This window comes from Calypte anna, chromosome 19, assembly GCF_003957555.1.
Source record: "Calypte anna isolate BGI_N300 chromosome 19, bCalAnn1_v1.p, whole genome shotgun sequence".
Lineage (NCBI taxonomy): Eukaryota > Metazoa > Chordata > Aves > Apodiformes > Trochilidae > Calypte > Calypte anna.
Window position 1 is genome coordinate 8,002,829 of NC_044264.1, and position 25,034 is coordinate 8,027,862.

The 25,034-nt window shown below is 44.1% G+C and overlaps 1 protein-coding gene across 1 annotated transcript in view; it reads left to right on the forward strand.

Annotated features, from left to right (window-relative positions):
• VPS53 (VPS53 subunit of GARP complex) overlaps positions 1 to 25,034 on the forward strand; it is a 60,389-nt gene that overhangs the window by 29,659 nt on the left and 5,696 nt on the right. Inside the window, exons 13-19 of the mRNA XM_030462350.1 lie at positions 2,436 to 2,530; positions 6,821 to 7,063; positions 8,818 to 8,965; positions 9,872 to 9,954; positions 13,021 to 13,099; positions 17,737 to 17,885; positions 22,758 to 22,827. Coding sequence (XP_030318210.1) covers positions 2,436 to 2,530; positions 6,821 to 7,063; positions 8,818 to 8,965; positions 9,872 to 9,954; positions 13,021 to 13,099; positions 17,737 to 17,885; positions 22,758 to 22,827 — 867 coding nt within the window. The remainder of the gene's footprint in view (positions 1 to 2,435; positions 2,531 to 6,820; positions 7,064 to 8,817; positions 8,966 to 9,871; positions 9,955 to 13,020; positions 13,100 to 17,736; positions 17,886 to 22,757; positions 22,828 to 25,034) is intronic.

The following is a 25,034-nucleotide window of genomic DNA, read 5'->3' on the forward strand; positions in this document are numbered from 1 at the left end:
AAACTCAATTGTTTTAATTGGCACCAATATCAAAGCCTCTAAGCCCATATTTTTCACTCACCAGATGGACATTTCCTAAGTGTTGTGTTGTGAGTGGCTCGAGGCAGATACCTTCTCCTTTTGGGTGAGTTTACAGCCCTGTGAAGGGGCCACTCACAGGTGGTGTCCTGATGGATAAGCAGGGCCTTAGGACCTACACAAATCCATGCCCCTGGGGACTTGGGGGGTGGTAGCTCTCCACCAGCACAGTTTGGTGCACTGCATCCTCTCCAGATGGTCCCAGGAGCCTCCCACCCACAGCAGAAATCCTGAAACAGAATGATTGAGCAAAGTTTTGCTCTTTCCATTAAAGTACAATTTGGACAGTTGATGTTGGCTGGGCTTTATCAGTGATCTGGAAGGCAGAGCACTTAGGGAGACACGTGTGGGGTGTATTTTTTGTTAAGAACTTGCTTTCTGCTGTCTGTAATGGCTGGGAGGGAGAAGGTTGGTTCTGATGGGCATTGCTAGGATGAGGGGACATCTTTGGAGAAGTCAGTGGTGCTGGAAGCCAGGCAAATAATTGCAAATCATTCAGCCATTTAGGACTGGTTTTATTAAACAGGAGAATGCACTGTCCTGGTCAGAAGTAGTTCAGGACACTAGTCCTGGGATTCAGGACCCTTGGGAGTGTAGGAGGGAGCACAAGGGTTTGAGGGGAGGAAAATCATATCTAAAAAGAACCTCTTTTAGTGATCCTAGCAGTTCAATTTAATCTGTTTACTTTGGATGGTAATGAAAGGAAACTGGGCCAGCTGCAGACCTCCTTACTGTGACAACAGTAACCTTTTATTATTTCCTCATCTCAAGGAGGAAATAGCTTAAACATCTGCAGCTTTTGGACAGGATTGCATGCTCAGAAACACAGCTTCACTGCTACTGTTAAAAGATTTAGTATTCTCTCCACCAGACATGCTGGGAGCAGCATGGTGCAGAGCCACACGCTCACACACTCACACACACAAACACCAGTCCTGCATTAGGACTTGGCTCTTCCAGCCTGGTAGATTGTAAACATCATGAATCTGCAACCTTGTGTTGGCTCTGCCATCCTGGAGACTTGGCAACTGGAAGGTTTCTGTAATTACCCCCAATTGTTTTCCTCTGATGAGCAAACGCATCCGGCAGGAACGGGCAGGAGCTGGCAGAGGGGCTGGGATGGAGAATGCTGGGTAGTGGCTCTCTCCCAGAGCTGTAAAAGCTTAACATTCTCCAGTTGTGCTCTTAGGGAGAAGGTTAATGAAGCCAGGCTCGTAGAGGTGGGCTTGTCTCCATAAAACTGTTCACTTGCTTTAGGTTTGCAGCCATATGGTGGTATTGATTGTCTCTTTGAGTCTTAATTATTTCCCAGAGATGCTTGGCTTGTCATTCTCTGCTGTTTCTGCAAAGGACTTTGTGCCATCTCCTCTGTCATTTAGGAGAGTATGTCCTTTAGGCTCTACTGTTTTGCTGTTCTTGTGCTCAAAAAAAAAAAAAAAAAAAAAAAAAAAGATGGAAAAATTCATATCTTTATTGGTTGGGAACTGATCCTGGTTTTTTGCAGAGAGAGGCAAGAATTCCATTCCTGAGTCACTCTTTGCAGGCAGTGAAAAATTGTCAGTGTGCTGGGAAGCAGCAAGAAAAATTGTCTATGAAGTAAAGAAAGAAAAGTAAGGTCTTGCTGTAGGGCAAAAATGAGTTTAAGGGCCTTGCCCAGCCTGGTACTTAAACGTGCAGGAATTTAAGCACATGAGCAGTCCCAGAGGCTTCTGTGTGATGTGCTTGGCCACTGGGTAGAGTGAACTCAAATGAGAGGAAACCAAATGACTACCAAATGGCAAATGTGCTTAATGGTCTAAATGTGATTTTCAAATAGAAGTCTTTGCCTCCCCAGAAATGTGTTTCACAGTGCAAACAGTCCTGTAATGCTGCCTGTGTAATTCCAGCATCTCCAGTAATTACCTTCTGTTTATCTAAATAAAATTCATCCAAATGAAGTCTGTAACTTTGAGTTACTGTCCTTAACGTTCTGAAGTACAGGGTTTTTTCAGTGTTGCTTTCAAATAACTGCTGCATTTCATTTCAGAGGTGACTGGTGGAGTCTTGTTCAACGGGTGCAGCAAGGTTTTATTTACAAACTGCATTAAGGTTCTACTGAAATCTGGTAGCATGCAGCAATCTTCCCTTTTAGGATATTTTACAAGTGAAAAGATAATTCCTTGCAATACCAACAGCACTGTAAGAGCAAGGGAAGACTTGAACACACTGACATTGTATATCCTGTTGATTTCATGCCTCTGATTATTAGTAAATATGTGTGTTATAAAATTTCAAAATAATTAGAGCCTTTTGTGCTGTTGCTTTACAGTTTCTTCTAGGGCAGGTTTGAACCCAACACTTTAAATGTTTTCTTACAGCCAAAGAAGCCAAAGGTTCCTGACAATCCTTTTCATGGCATTGTTTCCAAGTGCTTTGAGCCTCACCTTTATGTGTATATCGAGTCCCAGGACAAGTGAGTAACCATGTTCTTTTGGGTTTGTTTGCTTTGGAATGTCTGTTACAGCTTGATTGTACCAGATTTTGTATTCAAGATGCAGTAAAATTAATTTCTTGAAAGTCTGCTTTCATCAGCAGCAGTATTTGTGCTAACAAGAAAAGTTAGGACCTTTGCTTGGGCAGAAATGAGTGTTCAGAGAGCTGTGGGTGTTGGTTTGATCTGGAATTGGCAGAGTAATGCCCACTGCCTTGCTGTGGAAGAGGCTTAGTGCTTCTGAAATTGCTTCTTTTGCCTCTGCAATTCCCACTGCAGACATTTGCCTTTCTTTCCTCTTATGCCTTCCACAAATAGTAGGTTTGCTTTTTCTCCCAGATACACATGTGGCTTCGTGGTGGAGGAGTTGCAAGATTTGCTTTGTAGAAATCAATTATTTGAGATCCTTAGATGAAAGCTGCTGTAGATGAGTTGGCTGTAAGAAAACATTATCTTCACTCACAGATTGGGACTTTGTCAGGGGCTTTAATCCCCAGAACCCTTCTTTGTCTTTGACTTGCAGCAAAACCAACTTGAATGAAAGGAGCTTTCTGCTTAGAGCTCTGAGAAGTTTTTAGAGCTCTCACCACACTTCTTGTGCACCTTGATTCACACTATGGGTTAAATGACATCTCTGTAACAACTGCAGTGCCAGTTGGGAGAGGAGGTAGCTGAAAAAGGTTTAATACAGTCTTCTGGTTCAGGTTAGTGGCTGGAAAAGAGAAACAGAGCTACATGTCTGCCTTGGGTAACTCATCTGTGTTCTTCTGTCTTCTAAGGATTTACACATGAAGCACTCCAAGTGTCCTGATTTTGTCCAAACTCCAAGGTAGCCACCTAGAGAAAGGTTTCCCTTGTCCCATCAAACTTTTATGCTTACAAAATATTTAAGTAATGAAACAAAACCTTGTGCAGTGGTCTGTCATGCTGGGTTTAGGTTCCACTCTGTAATGTAACAGAGGGAAACAGATATTTTCCCCCCTGCCCTCAGCCTACTGAGCACTAACTTGTTTGAATATTTCTTCCCTTCTCACTGGGGGCCATTTTAATCCCCATTTTGGTAATTCTACCCCACTGTAGTTCCTAGCTCTTTTGGTTGCTTTTTTTTTTCCTCCTTTTCCTTTCCAATCCTGAGATGTTTTATATTAGCTTTATAGACATAGTCTGCAAGGAGTTCAAAGAAAAACTGCCACAGAATTCCCCATGCTGCCCCTGTCTGCCAAAAGCTGCTTTCCTTGATGATTTTTTTCTCTTCTTCTGCCTTTGATTGAACTTTTGAGGGGTCTGCTGCTCATGTCTGAAAATGAGGAGTTGCTTAGATAATTAATTGTATGTTTGAGCTCTAAATAGGGAGAGTAGTGTGATGGGTTTGTTCATAATTGCCTTGAGTCTGTGGCAGAAAGCAGACTGGACCTTTTCTCCTGAAAAATTGTTTCCATACCCATTTCAAGAAAAAGAGTGCCAAAATTTGCAGAGATTTAAGAGGAGACACCTGAAAGCAAGACTTTAGTGATGCTGGTCTGCACCCTTAGGTTCCATGTAAATAACAGATTTCTTAACAGCCAAGAAGATTTCATTTCTGTCTCTTTTTGGGATGTTTGTCTTTAGCTCTTCTTCATGGTCTGTTGGAGTGGCAGGAGTGTACTTGTGTGAGAAAGCCTCTGGGATGGATTAAAGGGAAGAGCTGTCAGGGCTGCAGTGTCAGGGCTGTGCAGAGCCATAGTTAAGTGTGCTAAATGCACGTGGGCATCAGGTTGTTTGGAAAGCTGTCAGGTTTTCTCTGTAGTGTCTGTGTTTGTGGCCACGTGAGCAAAGAGGCTTCCAAAATACCCAGACTGTGGAAACTGTCCTACAAGTGGTGCAGGTGTCTCAGTGCCATTGTCCTTCCCCAGTGGCCAACAGGTACCAACTGTTCCATCACTGAACAGACGGGCTGCCTGAGCACCACATCCTTCTTGCATGCTGCTGAGGACTTGCCCTGTTCCTCTGGTGATTGCCAGAGATGCAGAAAAAAACACAGAATAGGTTGAGTGGAAGAAAAAAAGGAAGAGGAATACAGGAATGAAGGGATCTAAGAACCCAAATGTAATTCTCTTTATAAGATTTCATTTCGTCTTGTCTCTTGCTTCAATTTGGAGAGTTCTTACTCCCAATAAATGTGCTGCTGTTAGGAAATACAACACCTGTGCTACCAGAAAATCTGCTTTGAGCTTTTTTGCAGGGTCTCTATAGAGTAAATGTTCTCTTTCTGTGGCTCTCCTGCCTTCTTCATGTTTCAGCTCCCAAAAGCTTTTTCTGCCAGATTTTTTGTCCTCTCATTGTACCACACACAGCCTGTTTAGCTTCATATTGTATTTGGGGCAACTGAGACTTGCAGGAAAGTTTGATTGACATTAACTGAGGTGTGCATTAATAATATCTTAGTTCCCTTAATGCACTTATGTTTTGCTTTCATCAATCCCATGTTTGAAATCAGAGCAAGTCCTCATGGCCTTCCTTTGATAGGCAGTTGGTCCAGGTTAGGATCAGCATCAACATGAAGCTCTAGTGCTGTGCTCTCTTGGGCAGCTGCATTTGCTTGTGTATCCCAGTTGACAAGACTTTGGGGGGGACCAGGAACACGTAGATACATTTCACTTTGCCTGAGAGAAAAGCAGAACAAGTGGAGTAAGCATAAAGAACCAAAAGCCATCACCATTCCTCACTGCATCTCCAGGCTCCAGAGGTGGGTGTCCTCTTTCATGCCATGAAAAGAAAGAAATTACAGGAACTGGGGAAGACTTTTTGCTGATGGTGGGATTTTTTCCCCTTTCATTAGTATAGCTAAGTGAGAATATTCTGAAGGCTCTCAGCTGCTGTGTATCCATCCCAGGAGACTCTAATGCTGTCTCTTTGCATGAACTTTCCTGTTGTGCTGGGTGCCCTGTGAGCTGGCCTGAGAATACGAGAACATTTCCCGTTTAATTCTCTGGCAGGCTTTTAAAAGAGAGTCTTCATTTCTATGGACAGCATTGCAGTCCTCTTAAATAAGTGTTGCTGATAAATAATAATATATTAATTACAAAGTAATGGGATTTTTTTGGTGGGGGTTGTTTTGTTGGTTTGGTTCTTTTTAATAATTTGGTTTCTTGCAGGTGTAGCAGTCCAGGTTTTGTTCTTCTCCCATTCTTCTTCCAAGGCTTTCTACTTGGGTTTCCTGGGCTGTGGCACAGCATGGATATTACACCCTTGGCAGGGAGAGAAGGGCAAGGGAAGGGGGGAGCTGAGGGATGTAGAGCCATGACCATAGTGGAAACAAGAATATAAAATGTATTCCCAGTTCCTTGTGCTCAGCAACGTGCCACTCTCTCATCTGAAATGTCTGCTTCTCAAAAGGCAAATTTCCTTGTGGAAGGGTGGGTGTGTGTCTGGGGGAGGAGGTTTATTGCTATAATTGTGTTCATGTGGTTTCTTCACTTAGCTGGTGTCAGGAGAGCTGCTCTGGGTTCCCGACACGGATGTGCTGTGTCTGGAGGAGGAGGACCAGAGGAACTCCCCCAGATCAGAAGAGTTCTTTGGTCCTGTATTGATGGTTCTGGCCCTCTGCCATGCTAAAAAAGCCTCTTCATCCTGATGAAACAGTGGAGTGCAGTTTATTGTTGCCTAAAAACCTAAATATTTGAGTAAGGACCAGGTTGTAATGAATCACTTGAGACAATAAGAGAGCTTTTTGTGGGTTTTAAAGAGCTGAAGCAGGAAGCGCACTTTGGGCTCGCGCTAAATAAAACTGCTTGAAAGGATGTGTGAAGTTGTGTGAAACCAGGTGGTATCCAAATGGGACCATGAAATATGGCACAGGGCACACCATTTTGAGCACATCCCTTTTAAAAGCCATATTCCCTGAGGTCTGCTCCAGAGGCTGCTGATGTGGGAAGCCCGACTGTTACCTTTGCCAGTGCCAGGAATGAAATTCGAGTGCAAGCTTTATGCACTTGCATCAGATGTGCTGAACCCGAGTCCTGGCAGGCTTGGGAGTTTTTAGATGTGACTGGAGAACAGCTTGAAGCTACCACTGAAACTCTTGAGTACCAAAGGTCGTTATTCATTGGCTCAGTCCTTGATTTTGTGTGAGGTTTGTGCTAAGAGGGCGGGGATGAGGAAGGGCTGGAATACCCAGCTGCCAACATCTGAATGCATTGGCTGGTGTCAGAAGATGGGATGTCTGGTTTGAAGCATTATTCTCTCTCTTCCTTCTGTTTCCTGAAATACTTTTCTATTGCTCCCCTCCTTCAGGAATCTCAGTGAGCTGATTGACAGGTTTGTGGCTGACTTCAAGGCTCAAGGTCCTCCCAAGCCCAACGTGGATGAAGGAGGAGCCGTCCTGCCCAGCTGTGCCGACCTCTTTGTGTACTACAAGAAGTGCATGGTGCAGTGCTCCCAGCTCAGCACTGGTGAGCCAATGATAGCCCTGACCACCATATTCCAGAAGTATCTGCGGGAATATGCCTGGAAAATTCTGTCTGGAAACCTGCCCAAGTGAGTTTTGCTTCCTAAATGCTGCAGCAGCCTCTGGCGAGACATTCCAGTGGGAAGCAGATGCATTTGATAGCTAATTAATAAATGCATACTTGGGAACACTTAGGTTTCACTGTCCAAGCAACCACAGAACAACAATGTGACTGCATTTTCTTCATGATTTTCTCCAAAGTTTGGTTTGTTGCAGTGAGAAACAGCAAGAGACCAAATGGACAGTCTCCACCTTGGTTTCTTTTAAGGGCCCCTGGAGAAAAGCTTCATGTTTGGCTTTGATTAGGAGTCAGATTTACAATTTCATGAAGTTCATTTTGAAATGCCAGCCCAAGTCTCCTCAGAGAGGGATGGTTTTCAGAATTGCACTTAACCTTGGTAGGTTTTTAACAAATTCAGCCTGGGATTCTTAGCTGCCTTAGCTCAACATTACACAGGTAATAATTTATAATGTAGGTGGCTTGTTTGTGTGGCACTAAGGTGCTTACCTGTAACTCCCTCTGCTCTGGAGCATTTTATATATGTATGAATAAAATATTTAGATGTAAATGCAGTGAAAATAAAAGAAATCATTGTGAGTTTACACCAATACAGATAAGTGTACAGGCTAAAGGAGCTCCTCGAGGTATTACCAACCTTAATGACAGATAATTTTTTATGCTGTTTGCCATCTTCATTTTGTTTCCCTTACAAACCTGGGAGCAGCAGAATGAATTTCTTTAAATCTTTTACAGATGGAGGCAGAGAGGGTTATATCCAGGCAAGTGGAAAGATAAACTTAATGTGCATTCTTCATCAGACCTCAGTAGCATTCTTTATGCATATTTTTTTATGTGCTCCATTTTTGCTGTCCAAGATAAATATCACTGTCCTATTTTTTAAATGGATTTGGATTATAGAGAGTGGAAAGGTAGGGAATTTCCTGACTCCTAAACTCTTCTGAATCCTTCATTGTTGATACTCAGCCATTAATCACTGGATGATGGTGGAAAGAAGTTCACATCTTCTGTAATTTATTGTGTTGATATCATCAGTTTTAAAAACAGGCTACCAAAGTTTTAGATGCATGTTCACATCTGCTTGGTACTGAGAAGATAAATATGACAAGGTGCCTGATAGTTACTGAGGTTTTTCTGTAATCTTTAATTAGATTTTGAGTAACTGGCAGTGAAGGTGAAGTGAGCTGTGTTCCTCTTGCATCCTAATCTGTCATGTTGTGAATGAGTGACTTGTCCATTACCTGAAGACTTGATACCAACTTCTGTTTGTATTCCTAAAATATGTTCCTGAACCAAAACAGCAGCTGTGGGTTTGATGTAGAATGGCTCTAGCCTGTGATGCACTGGGCTTTGTGCTCATAAGGGCTTTTCCTGGCATTGAAATCCAGCAGTCATTTTGCAGTCTGTGTTTCTCTGAGCTGTGTGTGCTAGCTGGGGGGTTGAAGCAGCCTTTTTCACATGCCCACCCTGATGAGACCTGACCATGGGGGTGAGAAGCTTGCTTGTCAGCTTCAGCCTGTGCTGAGCAGTGCCTTTGTTTTACCAGGGTGTTCTCAGTGGACCCAAGGATGTTTTGAAATGTTAGGTTTTTATAGAGCCAGAGGCCTGGCTTCTTCCACTAGGAGAGGATGTACTCTAGGTGGCCCTGCTCTGGCAGGGGGGGTTGGACTAGATGATCTTTCGAGGTCCCTTCCAACCCCTAGGATTCTGTGTGATTCTGTCTGTACACCTGAAAGCCTCACAGGTTTTGTCTTTTTTCCCCAGGACAACAAGCAGCAGTGGTGGGCTCACCATCACCAGTTTGCTGAAAGAAAAGGAAGGCTCTGAAGTGGCTAAGTTTACTTTAGAAGAACTCTGCCTCATTTGCAGCATCCTCAGTACTGCAGAGTATTGCTTGGCTACCACCCAGCAGGTGAGCTTTGCTTTGCAGCACCTCTGACCACCTTGTGTTGTGAGCTGCTGTGCTGCTGCCCCTTCAGGAGCAGGCTCTGTGGAGACTGAAGTGTCAGAAGTACCAAAATATCTAAAAGAGTGTCAGCTCCATGTGATTATTGAGCTCTACAATATTAAATCTCTATTTCAAAGAAAGAAAAGTAGTGATTTTGCTCTTCCTACGTGAGAAAATCCTGCTTGTAATCCTTGTTGCATTAGTTTTGGATGCTGTCCTTTTATCCTTGCTACATAATTTGTTTTGGATTAGGAACCATATTTAGGGAAAAAAAAAAAAAAAAGACTTTTCTCATATTTCATGAGCTCCCTTTTATAAAAACAAGAAAAACAGTAATTCAAAATAGGTTTGGGAAAATGCTTCCATGAAATACTGGCACGAGGTGGAGTGAGCAGAGAAGAGTTTTTTGCTGCTACGCTTGGCAGCCACGATACTCTGTGCATTCCAGGGCTTTCAGAATGCCCCAGGTTGATGAGCTGGGATGCTGGGCCATACCAAGGCCTCTCCACCACTGGAGCTGGCAGCCCTCTCTGCAGTTTGTGCACAGTTTGTGTTGGAAAACATCTCTATTAGCAGGACAGATGGCCTAGTGTTAAGCTGGTACATTAGCGTGACATACTAGAGTTGCATGGATGACCTTGGAGGTCACTCTTTGAGGACACAGTGCCACCACAGCCCAACCTGGCAGATCAGTGTGTCTGGGGAGTCCAACAGGGAGAGATTTCCATTGTTCACTGGCTGCCTCTTCAGTATAGTCTGGCCACAGATCAGTTTTTAAGAAGCTGACTTTTCCAGGACATGGTGTTTTCACGAATGGTCGTTTCAAGTAGGAAATCTGATCTTTCTGTTGCTTCTTTTGTTTCCTAACAGCTGGAAGAAAAGCTCAGAGAAAAAGTGGATGCAAGTCTGGTGGAGAGAATCAACCTGACGGGGGAGATGGACACTTTCAGCATGTATGTTCAGCAGATGCTGATACCCTCTCAAAATATATCAAACATCCTGGTTTGTCAGCCAGATGGTGCTGGAACCCAAGCTCCCAGTGTTGTAGCTGTAGGACCCACCCAGATACACAGCACAGGCATTTCCCTGGTGAAGGAATGGTCTTCCCTTGGCTAGCCCAAGAGCAGCAGTAGTACAGGCTTCAGCTGTAGTTGTTCCTCATCCTCCTAGCCAAAGGAACAAGAGCACTGGAAAGGGGAAAGGAAATAGTGAGTTTCCATCTGAAACGTCATTTGCATCTTGGCAGCTCTGTAAGGTGGCTGTTACATTTCAAGAAAGGAAGCTATTTCAGTGCATTCCTTCCTGCTTTAACTTCCCACTGTTAATCAGAAGCCTTGTCAGTATGATCAAACCCCATTTCAGATGACAGAAAAGACTGATCCAATCTTATATTTGGGGATTATAATTGAGAGAAGATTAACATTCATTAAAATAACTTTTCATGTAACGATGCTAAAAATACTCCTCTCTAACATCCTCTCCTCTCTGCCACTGACAAACAGATTGAATATTTTTTGAGAGAAGGCAATCGAGGCAAAAAAAAAAATATTGTTTTGCCTCACATCAGACAAAAGAAAGCCTTGGCAAAGATGAGAAAATAATCCATACCACCCACTCTCCTAAGACTAAGATTCAGCCCAGATAGCAGTAAGATTTTTTTACAGAAGACTTCCTTCCTGTAATTCCTGCTCTCTTGCTCCAGTGGGCAGGATCCCAGGGTGTCTTCATCCAGGTATTTCACATGGTCACAGGCTCCATTCCAGGCTGCAGAGACTCCCTTCCTTTTCAGTATTTCTCAGATCTTTTTTTTAAGACAATCCCTGACCAAAAGCTGGGGTTGCTGCGTCCTCTAAGCCAAAGCAAACCAAGAACGTGGGCAGTAGGAATAAAATACACCCTGTGATGGGATTTTCTTCACATGGACAAGTTGAGGGGGTTTTCTCGTGGTCTGTGATTTCTCATGACCTGTCTGGCAGGAGTCAGCTCCCCTGAGCTGCTGCTCAGGTTCCACAGTGGCTGCCTCTCCAGGTGGTTGGTTGTAGGCAGGCACTGGGATGTGTTCTGGAAACTGTTTAAATGTACAGTTCACATTTGCTGTTTTGGACAGCTTTAAAGTTGAACTGACAGGCCTGATGTATCTTGTAACAAAGGCTTTTTAATTGACTTTCAGTCTGTTCCAGTGCAGTGCTTTGTCCAGCCTTCTGTCAGTGTTAAGTCATGGCTATAAACTTCTCTCTCAGTCAACATCAAACAAGTTGTTTCTTCTGGGATTTGATGTCTTGTTAGGCAGGGTCATAAAGAAAGTGATAAAACATTGCTTCTTACACACCCTAGAAAGTGTTTCTTCTTTTGCAGAAAGTGCAGCACCACCCCAAATGTGTATAAAGCCACAGGATGCTTCTTGCTGCACCTTTACCCCACTACAGCCCTTGTGTTTATTTTGAAATGCAGACAAAGAGATTTCTCTCCCTCCTGGCAATCTTGTGCTTTTCAGGCAAGAACCTGCACGTGGTGACTCAGCTTCAGCCAGACTCCTGACCTGTGGAGTCTGGTGATGAAGTCACTTTCCTTCCCCTCGGAGAGTTGCCCTTTGTTTTGGTGCCACAAGATCCTTTCTTCCAGAAGTCAGAGGCAGCAGGAGCCCTGCAGGAGTCAGCCCAGGAGACAGTTATTCCAGTCTGGCTCCCTGGAGCTGGTGGAGTTCCCCAAGGGAGTAAATCCTGTAGTGCCCAGCAGCAGCAGAGGCACCAGCAGAAACTGTCACAGGCTTTTTTTATCCCAATGCAAGTTTCAGCTCATGTAACTTGAAGCCAGTGGTCACTTTGTCTCCCACATTAATTTTCTGACTAATTTTGGATGAGTTTGCCTTTACAAACAAATTAATTGCTTTAAAGGAACATTCTTGACGTCCTGTCCTGGTCTTCACGTGCTAGTGTTTTAGGAAAGGGACAGACAACCTCAGTGGGTTGTGGTTTAATAGTGAGTTCCAGAGTAATACCCAAACTGGATGAGAAAGATGAATAGGAGGAAAGATGGTCTGGGGAAGCAGTGGTCTTATTTCTTGTAGATCTGTGCTAGCAGCAAGAGGAAAAGCCAACAGTTCTTACATGTATAATCCTGAAGTTGTAAACAGTCAGATTTAAAGCTTACACTGTTCTTAAAAACTGTACTTACTTAGATCAGTGTGGTCACTTATTACTTCTAGAAGTTGTTTGTAATACAAGTACCAGGTTACCTGCCCTTGAAGATGGTCTGAGTAGCTGCAGACAGTGTTTCTGGGTTGGTTTTTTAGGATCAGTTGCATCTTTAAGTACATGGTAATATGGCAGCATCAGATACTCCTCTGAGTAATATCATGCTGGTTAAAAAAAAAGGGGGGGAAGGAGGGAAATGTTTGACTAATGTGTCCTTTAACCTAGTGTATGTCTCTGGGAAACTCAAACAATGGATGGCAGCAGTCCTAGACATCATGTAAATAAGACATCTGCCTTGATCTCCTCAAATGGGAGGCAGATTCAGGACTCATACAGATGGACTGTTTTAAAACCCGCTTTGCAAGGTTCTGTGAGCTGGAGAGTGTTGGCTGTGAATAAGGGGAGAGCTGTTAAAATGTTAGTTTTATGCAGACTGGATTAAATTTGAAGCTGAATCCCAGGCTGGGCTCTGTACTTGGGGATTTCTCTTCTTCCCAGTGCGTGGGCAGGTGGTTACCCCATGCAAAACCTTTGATCTCCAGCCCCTTCTCTGTGTCAAAGCAGAGAAAGGTCACCTATAATAACATCCTCTCTGCTCCAAAGCCCACTGTTTAGCTCCCTGATGAAGAGCACACAGAACTTCCCACTTCTTACTTTTTTTCAAGTACCAGCTTTACCCATGTGCATCCACAGCATAACTCTGCTGTCAGCCAGGAGATAATTTTCCTCCTTTCACAGTCAAGCACTCCAGTTCTGGCACTGTGTTGCTGAGAAATAACCTAATACTCATTCTTGATTTGATTTGATTTGATTTTTAATTTGCAGTGTGATCTCCAACAGCATCCAGCTGTTAGTGCAGGACCTGGATGCAGCCTGTGACCCTGCCCTGACTGCTATGAGCAAGGTAAGGGGTGGGTTTGGTTTGGGTGGCCTCAAGATCCTTGTGAAGTTCTTGTTTGCTTTGATTGTTTGAGTCCACTGTTGACATATCCTTTTATGCTGCCTTGAGACTTAGCTGTGTATTGATTCTTTCTTGCTTCTTAGAGCAGCTATTGCTGTTTTTATAGATGGATCCTTCACTCCAAATTTCATGTTTGAATCTCAGTCTTTTCCAGCACATTAAAACACACAATTCAGTATTTTCTGAGAATATCTAAGGCTTTCTTTTCCACTCTTAATGCCAGTGAGAGCCTTTAAAATGGAGACAACTTTTGCTAATGTGAAATTTCAAATACACCTCCCCTTTGTGTCCTTTGAGAAAGGGTTTTACTGGCTTGCTTGTTTGTGGCTGTTAAATAGAGGGACTCAAAGGGTAATGTGGAATTGAGGTTGAGCCCTGGTGCTCCTGTGATCCTCTCAAGGACATGTGGAGCTGTTCCTGGAGAGGCCCAGGTGATTGGTGCTTAAGGATTATGTTGCAGTGACACTGCTGGCTTTTATATATTTGAAATGCAGAGCTGTGTTTCCTTGCCAAGGTATTGTGAAAACCCAGACTCTGCTTTAGACAGAGGTGAAGACAACAAAAGTGGATTGAACCCTTTTTCTTTTTTTTTTTTTTTTTAATTAGAAATATTAAACGTGGAGCTCCATTTTTGTAGGATCAACACACTGTCTCATTGCCATGAATTTTAATAGCTTTCTGCTTTATGATGTATTCCAGCTGTAACCAGCCCAGCCACCCCAAGCTAATATTTGAAGTGGAATGCAGCTGGTAATACAACTTGTGCATATTCCCAATGAAAAGAGGATTTTTATATCATTTTTTTTCCCCTGGTAAAATAACACCTTTAAGAAGGGCTCAGCACTTCAGGTGTGGGGTGACAGTGACAGTACTTTAGGTCTCCTGAAGCCATGTAGTAAAGCAGTATTTGAGTTGCTGAGCTCTGGCTGTTCAGACCCAAGTAAACCACAACCTTGAGAAGGCAGCAGCTGGTGGGCCATTTATTTTTGTCTTTGGAACACTGGTAAAATGCAGCACATGTGATGGGGCTGATGATATGTAAACAAGCTAAGTGTTATGAAATTAACTAAATAAATAGTTGTCACTCCTGCACACATTCCACTATTTGCATCAGAGGAGAGTTTCTTTTATGTGAATTTTTTTACTAGATCTGGGTTTGGAGCAAAGTTTTTTTTTCCTTTGGCCTCCTCCTCCTCCCTTTCCTTCAGGGCTGGCTTATTACTCTGACAGTTAAAAAAGAAATGCATATAATTATTTAAATGCAGAGTTATTATTTGAACATGTAAAATTTCAGTCTTTATTAAAGGAATAAAGACCATGTGCCTGATACATTCCAATCTTCCTGTACCAGGAAGGCATGTTGGTCTCAAGACCCCTTCTCCATTAGGGTTCTTCCTTTGTTTAGCTTCTTTTCAGTTACTTCCCTCTGGTGTCCTCCAAGATTAAACATTCCCAGTCCTTTGTTCAAGTCTGATTTTTTTTTTTTTTTCCCCTTGCAAAACTGTTCAGTAACTATAGAGGTAAATTAAGAAATATGTAAGCCTCTATATCCACTTTGGCAGCAGGCCACTCTGAGAGGTTTAACACAGAAAATGGCATTGTGAATATTGTTTTCAGCTGGGAGTGGTGTTCAGTTTCCATGATTATTTACCTTTTGTGTTCTGGAAGGAATGATAAGTGACAAGAAGGCCCCATATTGCAAAGCTGTTAGGTGATAATCTTTACTCAGAATGATGAAACACAACTGTAGGATGGGGAGCTGGGGTGGGAGAAGAATTTACCCTAACCCCATGTTGTCTTTTTGTGGATAACAAAGTACTGTGAATATATTGTACTGATCTGTTAGCAGGCACATTGCCTGGTGTGCTTTATTTTTGATTGTTGGGGTGAGGGAACTGCATGGGATATCTCTGGCCCAGTTAAGTTTATGGATTGCACTGGATAAGGTTTGATTTACTTGCAGAATTAAACATCGATTTATATGTAAAGCTGTGCTTGGAAGTGAGGCTGAGGGACATTTTTAGTGACTCACACTGATCTCTTGCTGGGTTTTTTTTCCTCTTTTGCTGAAACCTTTTTGGCACACAGCTGAGTGGACAACAGCAAGTGTTTAAACACGGGGCTCTAACAACCTCTCCAAGAAGAGAAGCCCCAAGAGCAGAGCAATCAGAGCTGCTGGCTGCTAATTACCAGTCAGCACGAGAAGGTTCCAACCAGCAGACAAGGTGCAGCATGCAAGGGTGCAACCCAAAACTCCTCTCAGCCCTTAAGGGAGGCAGTTTGGAAGGCAGTGACATTCCCCATCCCACCCCTTCCTGCTCCAGCACCACCAGGTTGAGGGAGCAGGTGCTGGGCTGGAGGCTGTGGGTGCTCCTGGTGCCTGGAAGGAGAAGCTGGCAGTGGGATTTTCCTGAACAGGGGGACAGTCAGAGGTTGGTTCCTCCTCCCTAAATCCCAAAGCATTCCATGCCAGTGCAGGACATGGAGATGAGAATCTTCACAAGCAGGAGCAACCCTGCTATGGGTAACACAGCTCTTGGTAGGGACCATCCCATCCCAGTTTTGCTCAGGGTTTCTCTTTCCTCTTCTCTTTTTCAAGTAAGTGCCCTAAAACCTTGAGAGTCCTCTGGCTTTGGTTGTAAAAAGCCATCTCTGAAGGCACCACCAGGTCTTCCAACCCAAGTCCTGCCCTTGCAGGTGCTTTTGGGGCACCCCATGTGCTGGGCTCCTGCCACTGGGCACGAGGCCTCACTACTCCTGCTCTTTGAGCTCCTTTTCAGCTTGTGCATGTAAACGGTGTGGATATCCCAAGAAAAACATAGGATGAGGGAAAAAGAGGAATTAATTTAAAATGACAGGAACAAAACTTTACCAGAAGAGCTGGGCTCGTGTTTCTTTTGATGACTTTTCAGTATGTGGACTGTGTCTTTCATTGCTGCTACTGTTTTTTGGTTTGGTTTGGGGTTTTTTTTTTTGGGGGGGGGGTGAAACACACCCACATACACACACACAAAGGGCTATTTTTAAAAGTATTGCTTTTGGAATGAAGAGCAACAAAATGAAAAAGCTACTGGTTTATTGATGTTGCAATAATTCAACTCAGCAGTCCCTGCCCACTTTCTGGCCTTTCCCACTAGATGGGGATGATCTGTTTGTCGAGGATCCCTGTCTGTCAAGAAGGGGGAATGTGTGAATCCATCAGGGAAATGGGCACAAAGTATTTTTTTGGGGGTACAGCAAGTACCATGAGGGGTAGGAAAAGAGTTGTTTCTCTTCCAAGTGGAAGGAGAGACAAAATTAAAAGCTGGAGATGAGAGGAACACCCCTTCTGCCTACCTGAGTGGTGTGAGATGAGGAAGTTGGGGTTTGGGCTGGTTTGTTTAAATAAAGGCAACTTATGTTGGACACGTGCAGACTCAGACATTGTGGTTTTGCAAAGAATTTGGCTTCTCTTGGCAATTAAGTCACTTAGGGGGCATGTTGGACCCAGCTGGGTTGCAGAGGACAAAGTAGCTGTAATGAAATTAAAGCCAGGAATAAAAAGCTTTACATGCAAAATCCAGAACTTGAGAAAACAGATTTGACCCCCTTGAAGGAAAAAGCTCATTTTCTGCATGTGCTCAGTTTCCTCTCCTGATTTACATACATTTTCCTCCTCTTTCATCTCCATCATGAGGAGCCACATCTCCAGACAGTTGCATAGTGCACATCTCTGAACAGTAGCAGAGCTAATAAGAGCATTTTGCTGGATGCTCATGTTCCTCTTCAGTAAGACTTCACTATATACACAGATGCTTGGCCAGGCCTTATCCAATTACCTCCTTGTTTTTTTTTCTTTCTTCACATGACTTCTGCTGTGTACTCCCCATGTCCTGCAAGCAAGGCTCTGAGAAAGTCAGAGGAGTCACTTGTCTGGCCTGCCAGGGTATTCTGTTGCATTTCTGATGGTGGTAAATGAAAAAGAAAAAAAAGGAAGATTGTAGTAACTCTTCCTGTTTTGTATTTTTTTATGTGTGTTTGGGATGAGCTGAAGTTGGCATCCTGGGGTTGTGCACCAGAAGTGTTTTCAGGGTGAGCAAGGAGGGTGTAGAGTGCTTTGGACTTTCAGACTATTTCTACCTCTTCCATCTATCTGTCATCAGTCTCACCAGTATTGCAGGCTTGGCTGCCATACAGGAATCCAGACTTTGCAAGCTTGCAGATATTTTCTCAAATGCCTGTAATCAGGATTTATATGGGCACTTTATCCCAGCAAACTGGAAACTGTTAAATATTAAGGCAGTCTGGCCTGTTTCAGAAGCCTTTTTGATGACAGTGATCCTCATCTGTGTAGGTTATCAGTCACAGTCTGTTTGGGTGCAAAAAGGGCCATTCTGGGATTTCTTTGGATCTTGTTGTGGAAAGGTTTTGCTCAATCAGTATAGTGACAATGAACTTGACCTTGGTGTTGAATTGCAGAGAGTCTCTTGATGATTCCTTAGAGATCTTTAGGCAGGAAGTTTATACAGTTTTCCTTACATATTGCTTGAACCTTAATGAATTAAACACTCTTTTTTGATTGTTTTTTCCCCTTTGTGCAGATGCAGTGGCAGAATGTGGAACACGTTGGTGACCAGAGTCCTTATGTGACCTCAGTGATCCTCCACATTAAACAAAATGTCCCCATCATCCGTGACAACCTGGCCTCCACGAGGAAGTATTTCACCCAGTTCTGCATAAAATTTGCAAAGTAAGTTTCCAACATGGCACAGAGGGGTCCCTGATCTCACTGATCTCTTTGTACAGAATAATCTGTTTGCTTCCTAGCACACAGCATCAGTGACTCTTGAGGTCTGGGTGAAGACCTTCTCCATTTTAGGAGGGAACAGAGAAATTTGGGGCATCATTTACCTCAAAATAACATTTATAGCAGTTCTGGTGTTTTAAGGAGGGTGGGTAGGATGAGTATTATTCTGCCTTCACAGTCTGAAAGCTGATTTTTTTGTGCAAAAATGGTTTAGTAAGGAAGGGAAGATATACATTCAGATTTTGGGGGTTATTACAGGCATCTTCTTGGCAAGTCACTTAATGTTGAGCAGCATGAAAGAACTGGAAGGTGAGACAGAAATTCACTTGCCTCTTGATTCAGGGTTGAGGGTGCAGCAGCTCTCCAGCATCTCTTGGACATCTAAACTTTGAAGCTATGTGTTCAAACCCAAAATTCAGTTATTTAGCAAGATACTTTGAACTCTTCCCTGCTTGCCTTTGGCCAGCTGAGCTTTGCATGCCAGTGCCCCAAGAAAAAGCCACAGGAGGACTTGACCAGTTGAAGCTGCTGCTTTTGGGCTTGCACGTGATTGCGCTGGTGGACTTGGGAGCAGTACAGATCGTGTGTCACTCTGAAATACCTTAACATTTCATTCATCTGGAATAAGCTAATCATCCAAAAATAAACTCTATGGCCTGGCAGTCACTGTGTGGGTTTGAGACCAGAGCCTCAGCAGGGAATGATGCAGCCAGCTCTCCTGGGAACTGCTCACTTTCGCAGCAGGGAGACTGCCCTGAGGGTTTTGTTCCCCCTTTCTGTCTCAGAGTACTCATTAGTTTGCATTAAGGAGCAGTGACTGATAAATCATATTGTGACTTTGCCCATAATCACTGTTTGAAATGCTGTCTCAGTCAAAATTTATTGCACTTAAGCCTCCTGTGTGGTTATGCTTGAGTTTTATATCACTAATGTGGTGATAAATAAAAAACCCCATTTACTCAGCTGTTCACAGCACACTCTTAATACCTCAGCTTAGTTGCCTCCCTTTTAACTTTATTGCTAAGCACATACCAAGTAAACTCCAGATAAAATACCCAGCACTCACACTGGAGAGAAGTTCAGGTCTAAGCTGGGTGCCTTCATCACAGCTTATTCCCTAAAATCCTGCAAAACTGCTGCTCCTCTTCAAAACCTCTTTTAATGCAACTGCAGCTCTGGGACACAGTCCTGAGTTTACTGTGCTGCAGAATTGGAAATTTGCTTGCTGAAAACTGTTTTTGCCTGATCATTTAGAGTCCTGCACAGCTTGCTTTAAAGGGGAGGTATCCCAGTGTAAGGGGGGACTGACCTACTTAAAATGCTGCTGACATTTGAATGCAGACAAACAGATGTATTTTTTGCAGTTCTGGATTCTCATGGACTCTGCTGACCTGCCTGATATAAATACCTGGCCTTTTGTGTGTGTCACAACGCTGAAAATCCTTTTCACAGGCATTGTGTATGGCTGTGCCTGTGTCTCTGTGAGCTGCCAGCCACTTCTCCACTCTAATGGGTTGTGTAGAGCACGAGTGTTGAGTTACAGGACCACAGGGGAGAAGGCATCTCAAGTCACTAAATTTAAAACAGAGGGATCTGAGCCAAGTCTGGAAGAAGAAAAACGACCCTCAGAAATCACATCTATCCCCTAACCTAATTTGTCATTTCTGCTTTCTTTTGACCAAAATGCACCCCTCGTTCACTTGAAATGCTGAGAAGGAGCTGGCTTTCCAGGAGGCACTGGTGGGCAGGTGAGGGGCTCTGTTCTCACTGCACCTCCACCCTTATCCTTTGATACCAAAAACGGCAGCGATGAAGCCGTGGCTGCTGGGCAGGGATGTGTTTGGGAAGTCTGTGACCTGACCTCAAAGAGGAAGAGATTAAAACCAAGAGACAGGAAAAACAAACAGTTCTCCTGCTTGCCAGACAACCAGCCAGGAGTGGTGGGTAGCTGCAGCAGGCATCCTCCTGGTTGCTCTGAGCTTTGCATCCTGCGCTTAGGAAGATCATGATGAGGAGTCTCTGGGAGGTTTGGAAGCAGTGGGCTGAGCTCAGCTCGGGCCAGGCTGCAGGCCACCACCTCAGAGGGTGGTGTTGAAGGAAAACCCAGTGACTCGGGGACACTAGGATGCTCTGAGTGATGTCCTGTGGTACCTTATCTCTTGTTAGGCAGGCAGACTGTGGTTGCATCTCTGCCTGCCTTGCTTAGCAAGGAATTGTGTTTGCTGCATCATCAGTGCAGGGGATTAGGAAAACACAGGCTTTGGCAGAGCCACTCCTGTTGGATGGGAGCCTCTCAGATGCTGTGGTTTCTGTGCTTTAGGTTCCTCATCTGCCTTGCACTGCTTTTCTGTTACACTGGGGACTTGTCTGCTTCTACGGACGGGGTTTGCTGGATTCAGTTTTATAGCAGAAACTGTAAATGTATTCTGGCACCCAGTCTCCCTGTGTGGATGTGCAGGGAGGGGAGGTGTTCAGAGTACAAAACCACGTGCAGAGCATTCCCACTGAACACGCACGTACTGCTCCCACCAGGAATGCCTGCTGGGTGCTGGGGCAGCCAGGCCCTGAGTCCAACCTCAAGCTGAATTTTTCAGTTGAGTGAAACTGCACTTGATGGTCTCTGTTCATCAAAAAAAAAAAAAACAAAAACAAGAAAACCCAAATAAACAAAACAAAAGAAAAGACAAAATTACCAGAGCAACTCTTGGATCTTCTGGTTTATCTTCTTTGTCTCCTCAACTCTCTGGAGCTGAGAAGCTGTTTCCAATAAGGCAGCGTGAAAGAACAGGCATGTGGGGATGGAAGGTTGCTTTACCCTTCTGCATTGATTGTGGGTGGCCATCTCAGGGGCCTGGGAATTCTTTCATGCAAGATGGAATGCTGTCTATGTGGTTATATAGAAAAGATGGTTTAAAAAAAAAAAAAAAAGGAGGTGAGGGGGTCTGTTGGCTGCCAGTCTGCAGAAAGAAAGGCTTGCCCTGTTTCTCATCCACACCATGAGCATTAACTCCATGCTTGACCTTAGAGAGGGAGGGAGAGTTGGACCTACGTGCAAGATCAAAAGTACAATTAATCTCTTGCACTCTTGCGCCTGTAGCAAGCTGCTGCATGCAGAGTTGCTGTGGATGGATCGTTTTATAGGATCACCTGAGCTCCAGCTGTGCTTGGAGCTCTCAGCCTGCCCCCCAAGAATCAGTTAAACACCTGAAAAATGGTCTTCTAAATCAGATATGTTGCATCTCTGCTGTATGCTTTTGTGCACCAGGAGACTGGGCTCGCTCTCCTCCTTTTATTTATATTTGGTTGCCACGGGTGTTTCTCTGGTGGCCAAATTCAAAGCTGTTTTGGGGCAGCCCAGTAGCTGGTTCTCAACGGTAGTTTGAAATTGTTCTCCTTGACACCTCTCCAGGAAAAAGTGAATCACTGAGAGAGGTTGTGGCTGTGTCTGAGGGAAGGGGGAAGGAAGGAGCCTTCGCTTGGACGAGCTCTTCCTTGAGCCGTTTCTTTCGATTTGCTCAGCAGCTTGGCATGCTCCATGCCTGAGTTACTCTTTTGTCATTCTTCCATGAGAAAGGGTGAAAAATAAATGTCCTGGCTTGGAAAACAGGTGGCAGGACAAACAAGATGCTGTCTGTGCTCCTTGTTTCTTGGGAAGGAAACAAATAGCTTGACAGATGCAATGGGGAAACCACGCTGAATTTAGATCATCACCGTACAAGGCGCCTGATTCAAAAGGACAGAAAACAGACTCACTCCCATGAACTTAGGACAGAGCCATTAAGTTCTAAGACCTGCCACCAGGTCATGGATAAGGTCCTGGAAACGTGAGCTTTGTAGGCATTTGGCCCAAGAAGAGCCTGTTAAAAACAAGGCAGCAAAAGGAAGACGTGTGGAAGTACAAGTGGTGTGGTCCTGACAGATGGAGTCTGTGTTGCTCACGCTGGCCTCTTTCCTCACCTACAGCTCCTGAGTTTTCCCAGTGGTGCAGCTGAGTCAGGAAGGTAGGGCAGGAGCTTCTCCTGCAGGTGCCAGCTCATCTGCTATCTCTGCTTCATCACTGAAGGGTGAAACTACCACAAAGCCTAAAAGCAAGAATCTAAAAGCTAAGGCCAGAGCTGATGCTCCGGAGGATGTTGTCCAAGGTGGCGAATATTGGGCTTCATTCTTTGCCAGTTCTCCCTGGTTGGGTGCACATAACTTGGTCACTTTTCTGTGCCTCAGGTCCACGTTAGTGAAGTGGGTTTATGGTGTTTTCCTTTCCACAAAAACTTTTTCTTGTCTTGATTGTGTTGGCCAGCAGCTTTCTGGAGGAGTGCCTTTCTGTGTGAGTGTCTAGGGCCCAGCAGACCTCCAGCTTTGGCTGGACCTCAAGTTCAGTGTGTAATATGCATGTTATGGAATTACTAGCATGCAGTAAAATGTCAGTTCTGGATACAATCAAGATACTTCCACTCTGTGAACAGCCGTGCAAATCCAGGCATGTTGCTGGGTTTATTAGGTACAATAGTTTGTGTGCTTGTTCTTGACCTTGTCCTGTGACACTTCACACATTGTTTATAGCAATCTGTTTACACAGACTATATGTGTAACTTCTCAATTAATTCAGCAATCAGTATGGATTAAAGCAGAAGAGTTGTACCTGGGGTTGGTGGGTTTGTTATTTGGTATACTTAATGTGGCTGGAGGAAACTTGAGGACCAAGCACTTACCAAGTCTTTGTAGAAGCCACCCTGGTTTGTTTTTGCATGCTTTGTTACCACAGAAGAGTCCAAATACTCACATGTAATTGTGCCTTTTTCTGTCTCTTCTCTGCAGCTCCTTCATTCCCAAGTTCATTAACCATCTCTTCAAGTGCAAACCTATCAGCATGGTGGGTGCAGAACAGGTAAGGAAAAGTTAATTACCTTGGCTGTGATACTTCATCATTTGGGGGTTTGAGATGCCGAGGCAGTTTTGGTTAAAAAGGGGCAGAGAGCTGAGTTATGAGTCCTTGGCTGGTTAAGAGGCAGGGTGGCAGCAGATTTACAGTGACAAGTGGTCACTCTGCCATTTGTAAAGCAGAGGAACAGCAAACTTGTCACACACCATTACGAGGCGTCACGATGAGTTTGTCTCTAGAGTGATCCCAGCACACAAAGGATAAGAAAGATCCACATGGCAGAAGGGATTGCAAGAAGCTCCCATTTCCTTCTCAGAAAGACTTGATTTCTGTCCCATCCTTTAAAAAAATGAGGTCATCACACAGTCACCCTCTGCTGCTGCTCTGCCTCCTTCCCCTGCAGGCTGGGACACTGCAGCTCTGCGAGGATGAGGTTTGGGTGAGGTTTGGGTGAGGCAGGTTTTCAGCTGTCCCCTGCACATGCAGCTGCTCCCCTGTGGGTTGATGGAAAAAAAAAAAAAGAAGGAAAGCAGAATCATCCTTAATGGGACTGCTGTGAACTTCAAATGGGTGCCTTAAAAGCTGCTTGGATTTTAGGCATCAAAGCTGGGTTCTGAACAGTGTGTTTCTGCAAAATGAAGCAGGAGCTTTACATCAAAACCTTCCTCTTTCTTAATGGAAAGCAAATGAGAGGAGCACAGCTCTTGCTTGTCTTGTGTGATGAGCAATAACCTGTGAGTGATTAAATGAAGTCTTTTTAAAAATAAGCATCCAAAGTGATTAACTGGTTGCCAGTGGTGGGCTGGTGTCTAATGTTAAAAAGTTCTAATATTACTGTACTGGAATAGCAGGCCCAATTTGGTTCTTCAAAGCAGACTGGGAAGGTTTTTATTAGCCTGATTGACAATGAATATTTCTCATTATAAGTGGGACATACCTTCCTGGGGTGGATGTCCAGAGGTCTTCAGAAGCTGATCTCTGTCTTCATGGGTCCTCATTTGCCTTAGCATAATTTGATCATCTCCCTGGTCACCCAGCAATGTATTCCCATGCTGGTTTTTCTCTTCTGATGCAAATGTCACCATGGAATACTTTTTCCTGGCCTTCCTGGTCCTAAGCACATATTTTCTTGCTCTTTGCTGATAATTGTGTTGAGATTGATGGCATGGGTTGAGATTGATGTGGGCATCTCACAGCTATGATCTGCTGCCACAGATAACAGGGTTCAGATTTGAACCGGTGTGACCCACCACCCCCTCTCCCCAGCTGAGCCCTTTGGATTTGAGCTGAATTCCTAAATGGGCTGAAAATCATGCCATAAATGTTCAGATCATCCATGGTGGCTGCTGGGGGGTTCTGCAGTGCCCATAATGTCACGTGTTGCTCCAGTAGAAGGAGCTTCCACCTGCTCCTGAGAACTGTGTAACAAGAAATGCACTGAGAGACTCACGTGTCAATAAATCATTCTTCTCTTCCTCTAGTTTGATTTCAGATTTCTGTCCTTCACTGGTGGTGTCTCACCTCTTCAAATAAACCTCATGCAATCAGAAGAGTGCAGTATTTGAGGTGATTTTGCTCTGAGAAACCCTAACCCACAGCATTTTGTCATCACACAGTGCTTGTTTGTTTGGGCTGAATTTTGTGGCTTCTGCTTGTTGCTTATTTAGCCAGGGCTCTGATAAAAACCAACGTGCAGGCTGTGAGTTTCAGTGTACCCGTGAGCACAGGGCACTGAGCTGTTCTCAGTGTAGCTGTGTTGTGTTCCAGTTTTCAAACAAACAAAAAAAAAAATCAAGCAGTTGAGTAAATGCAGAACAAGAGACCCAATGGGTGGCTGGGTGCAGGATGAAGCACGGTGTTAATTCATGTGACCTCAGAGTCTAAATAATGGTATGGCTGCAGGTAATGGAAATTGTTTCACTTGACACTGTCAAGGGAAGAGGGCTGGAAACCCGTGCTTTGTGTGCCAGATGTTGAGCTGCCAGAAGTCATTTCAAGTCAGCACAGCAAGGTTCTGTTAAAATCAAGGAATGGTGCTGCCCCGTCGCCATGGGTGATCGTGTCTTCTTGAAGTGTCATTACCTGGGTCAGTTCTTGCTCTTCCTGCAGTGCAATTACTGGGACTTTTCCCCAGAAGTGTTAATTTTTTAAGGATGTTGGATTTTAGCAGCTGGTAAAAGGGCCCTGAGTAACATGTTGTGATTAACTCTTGC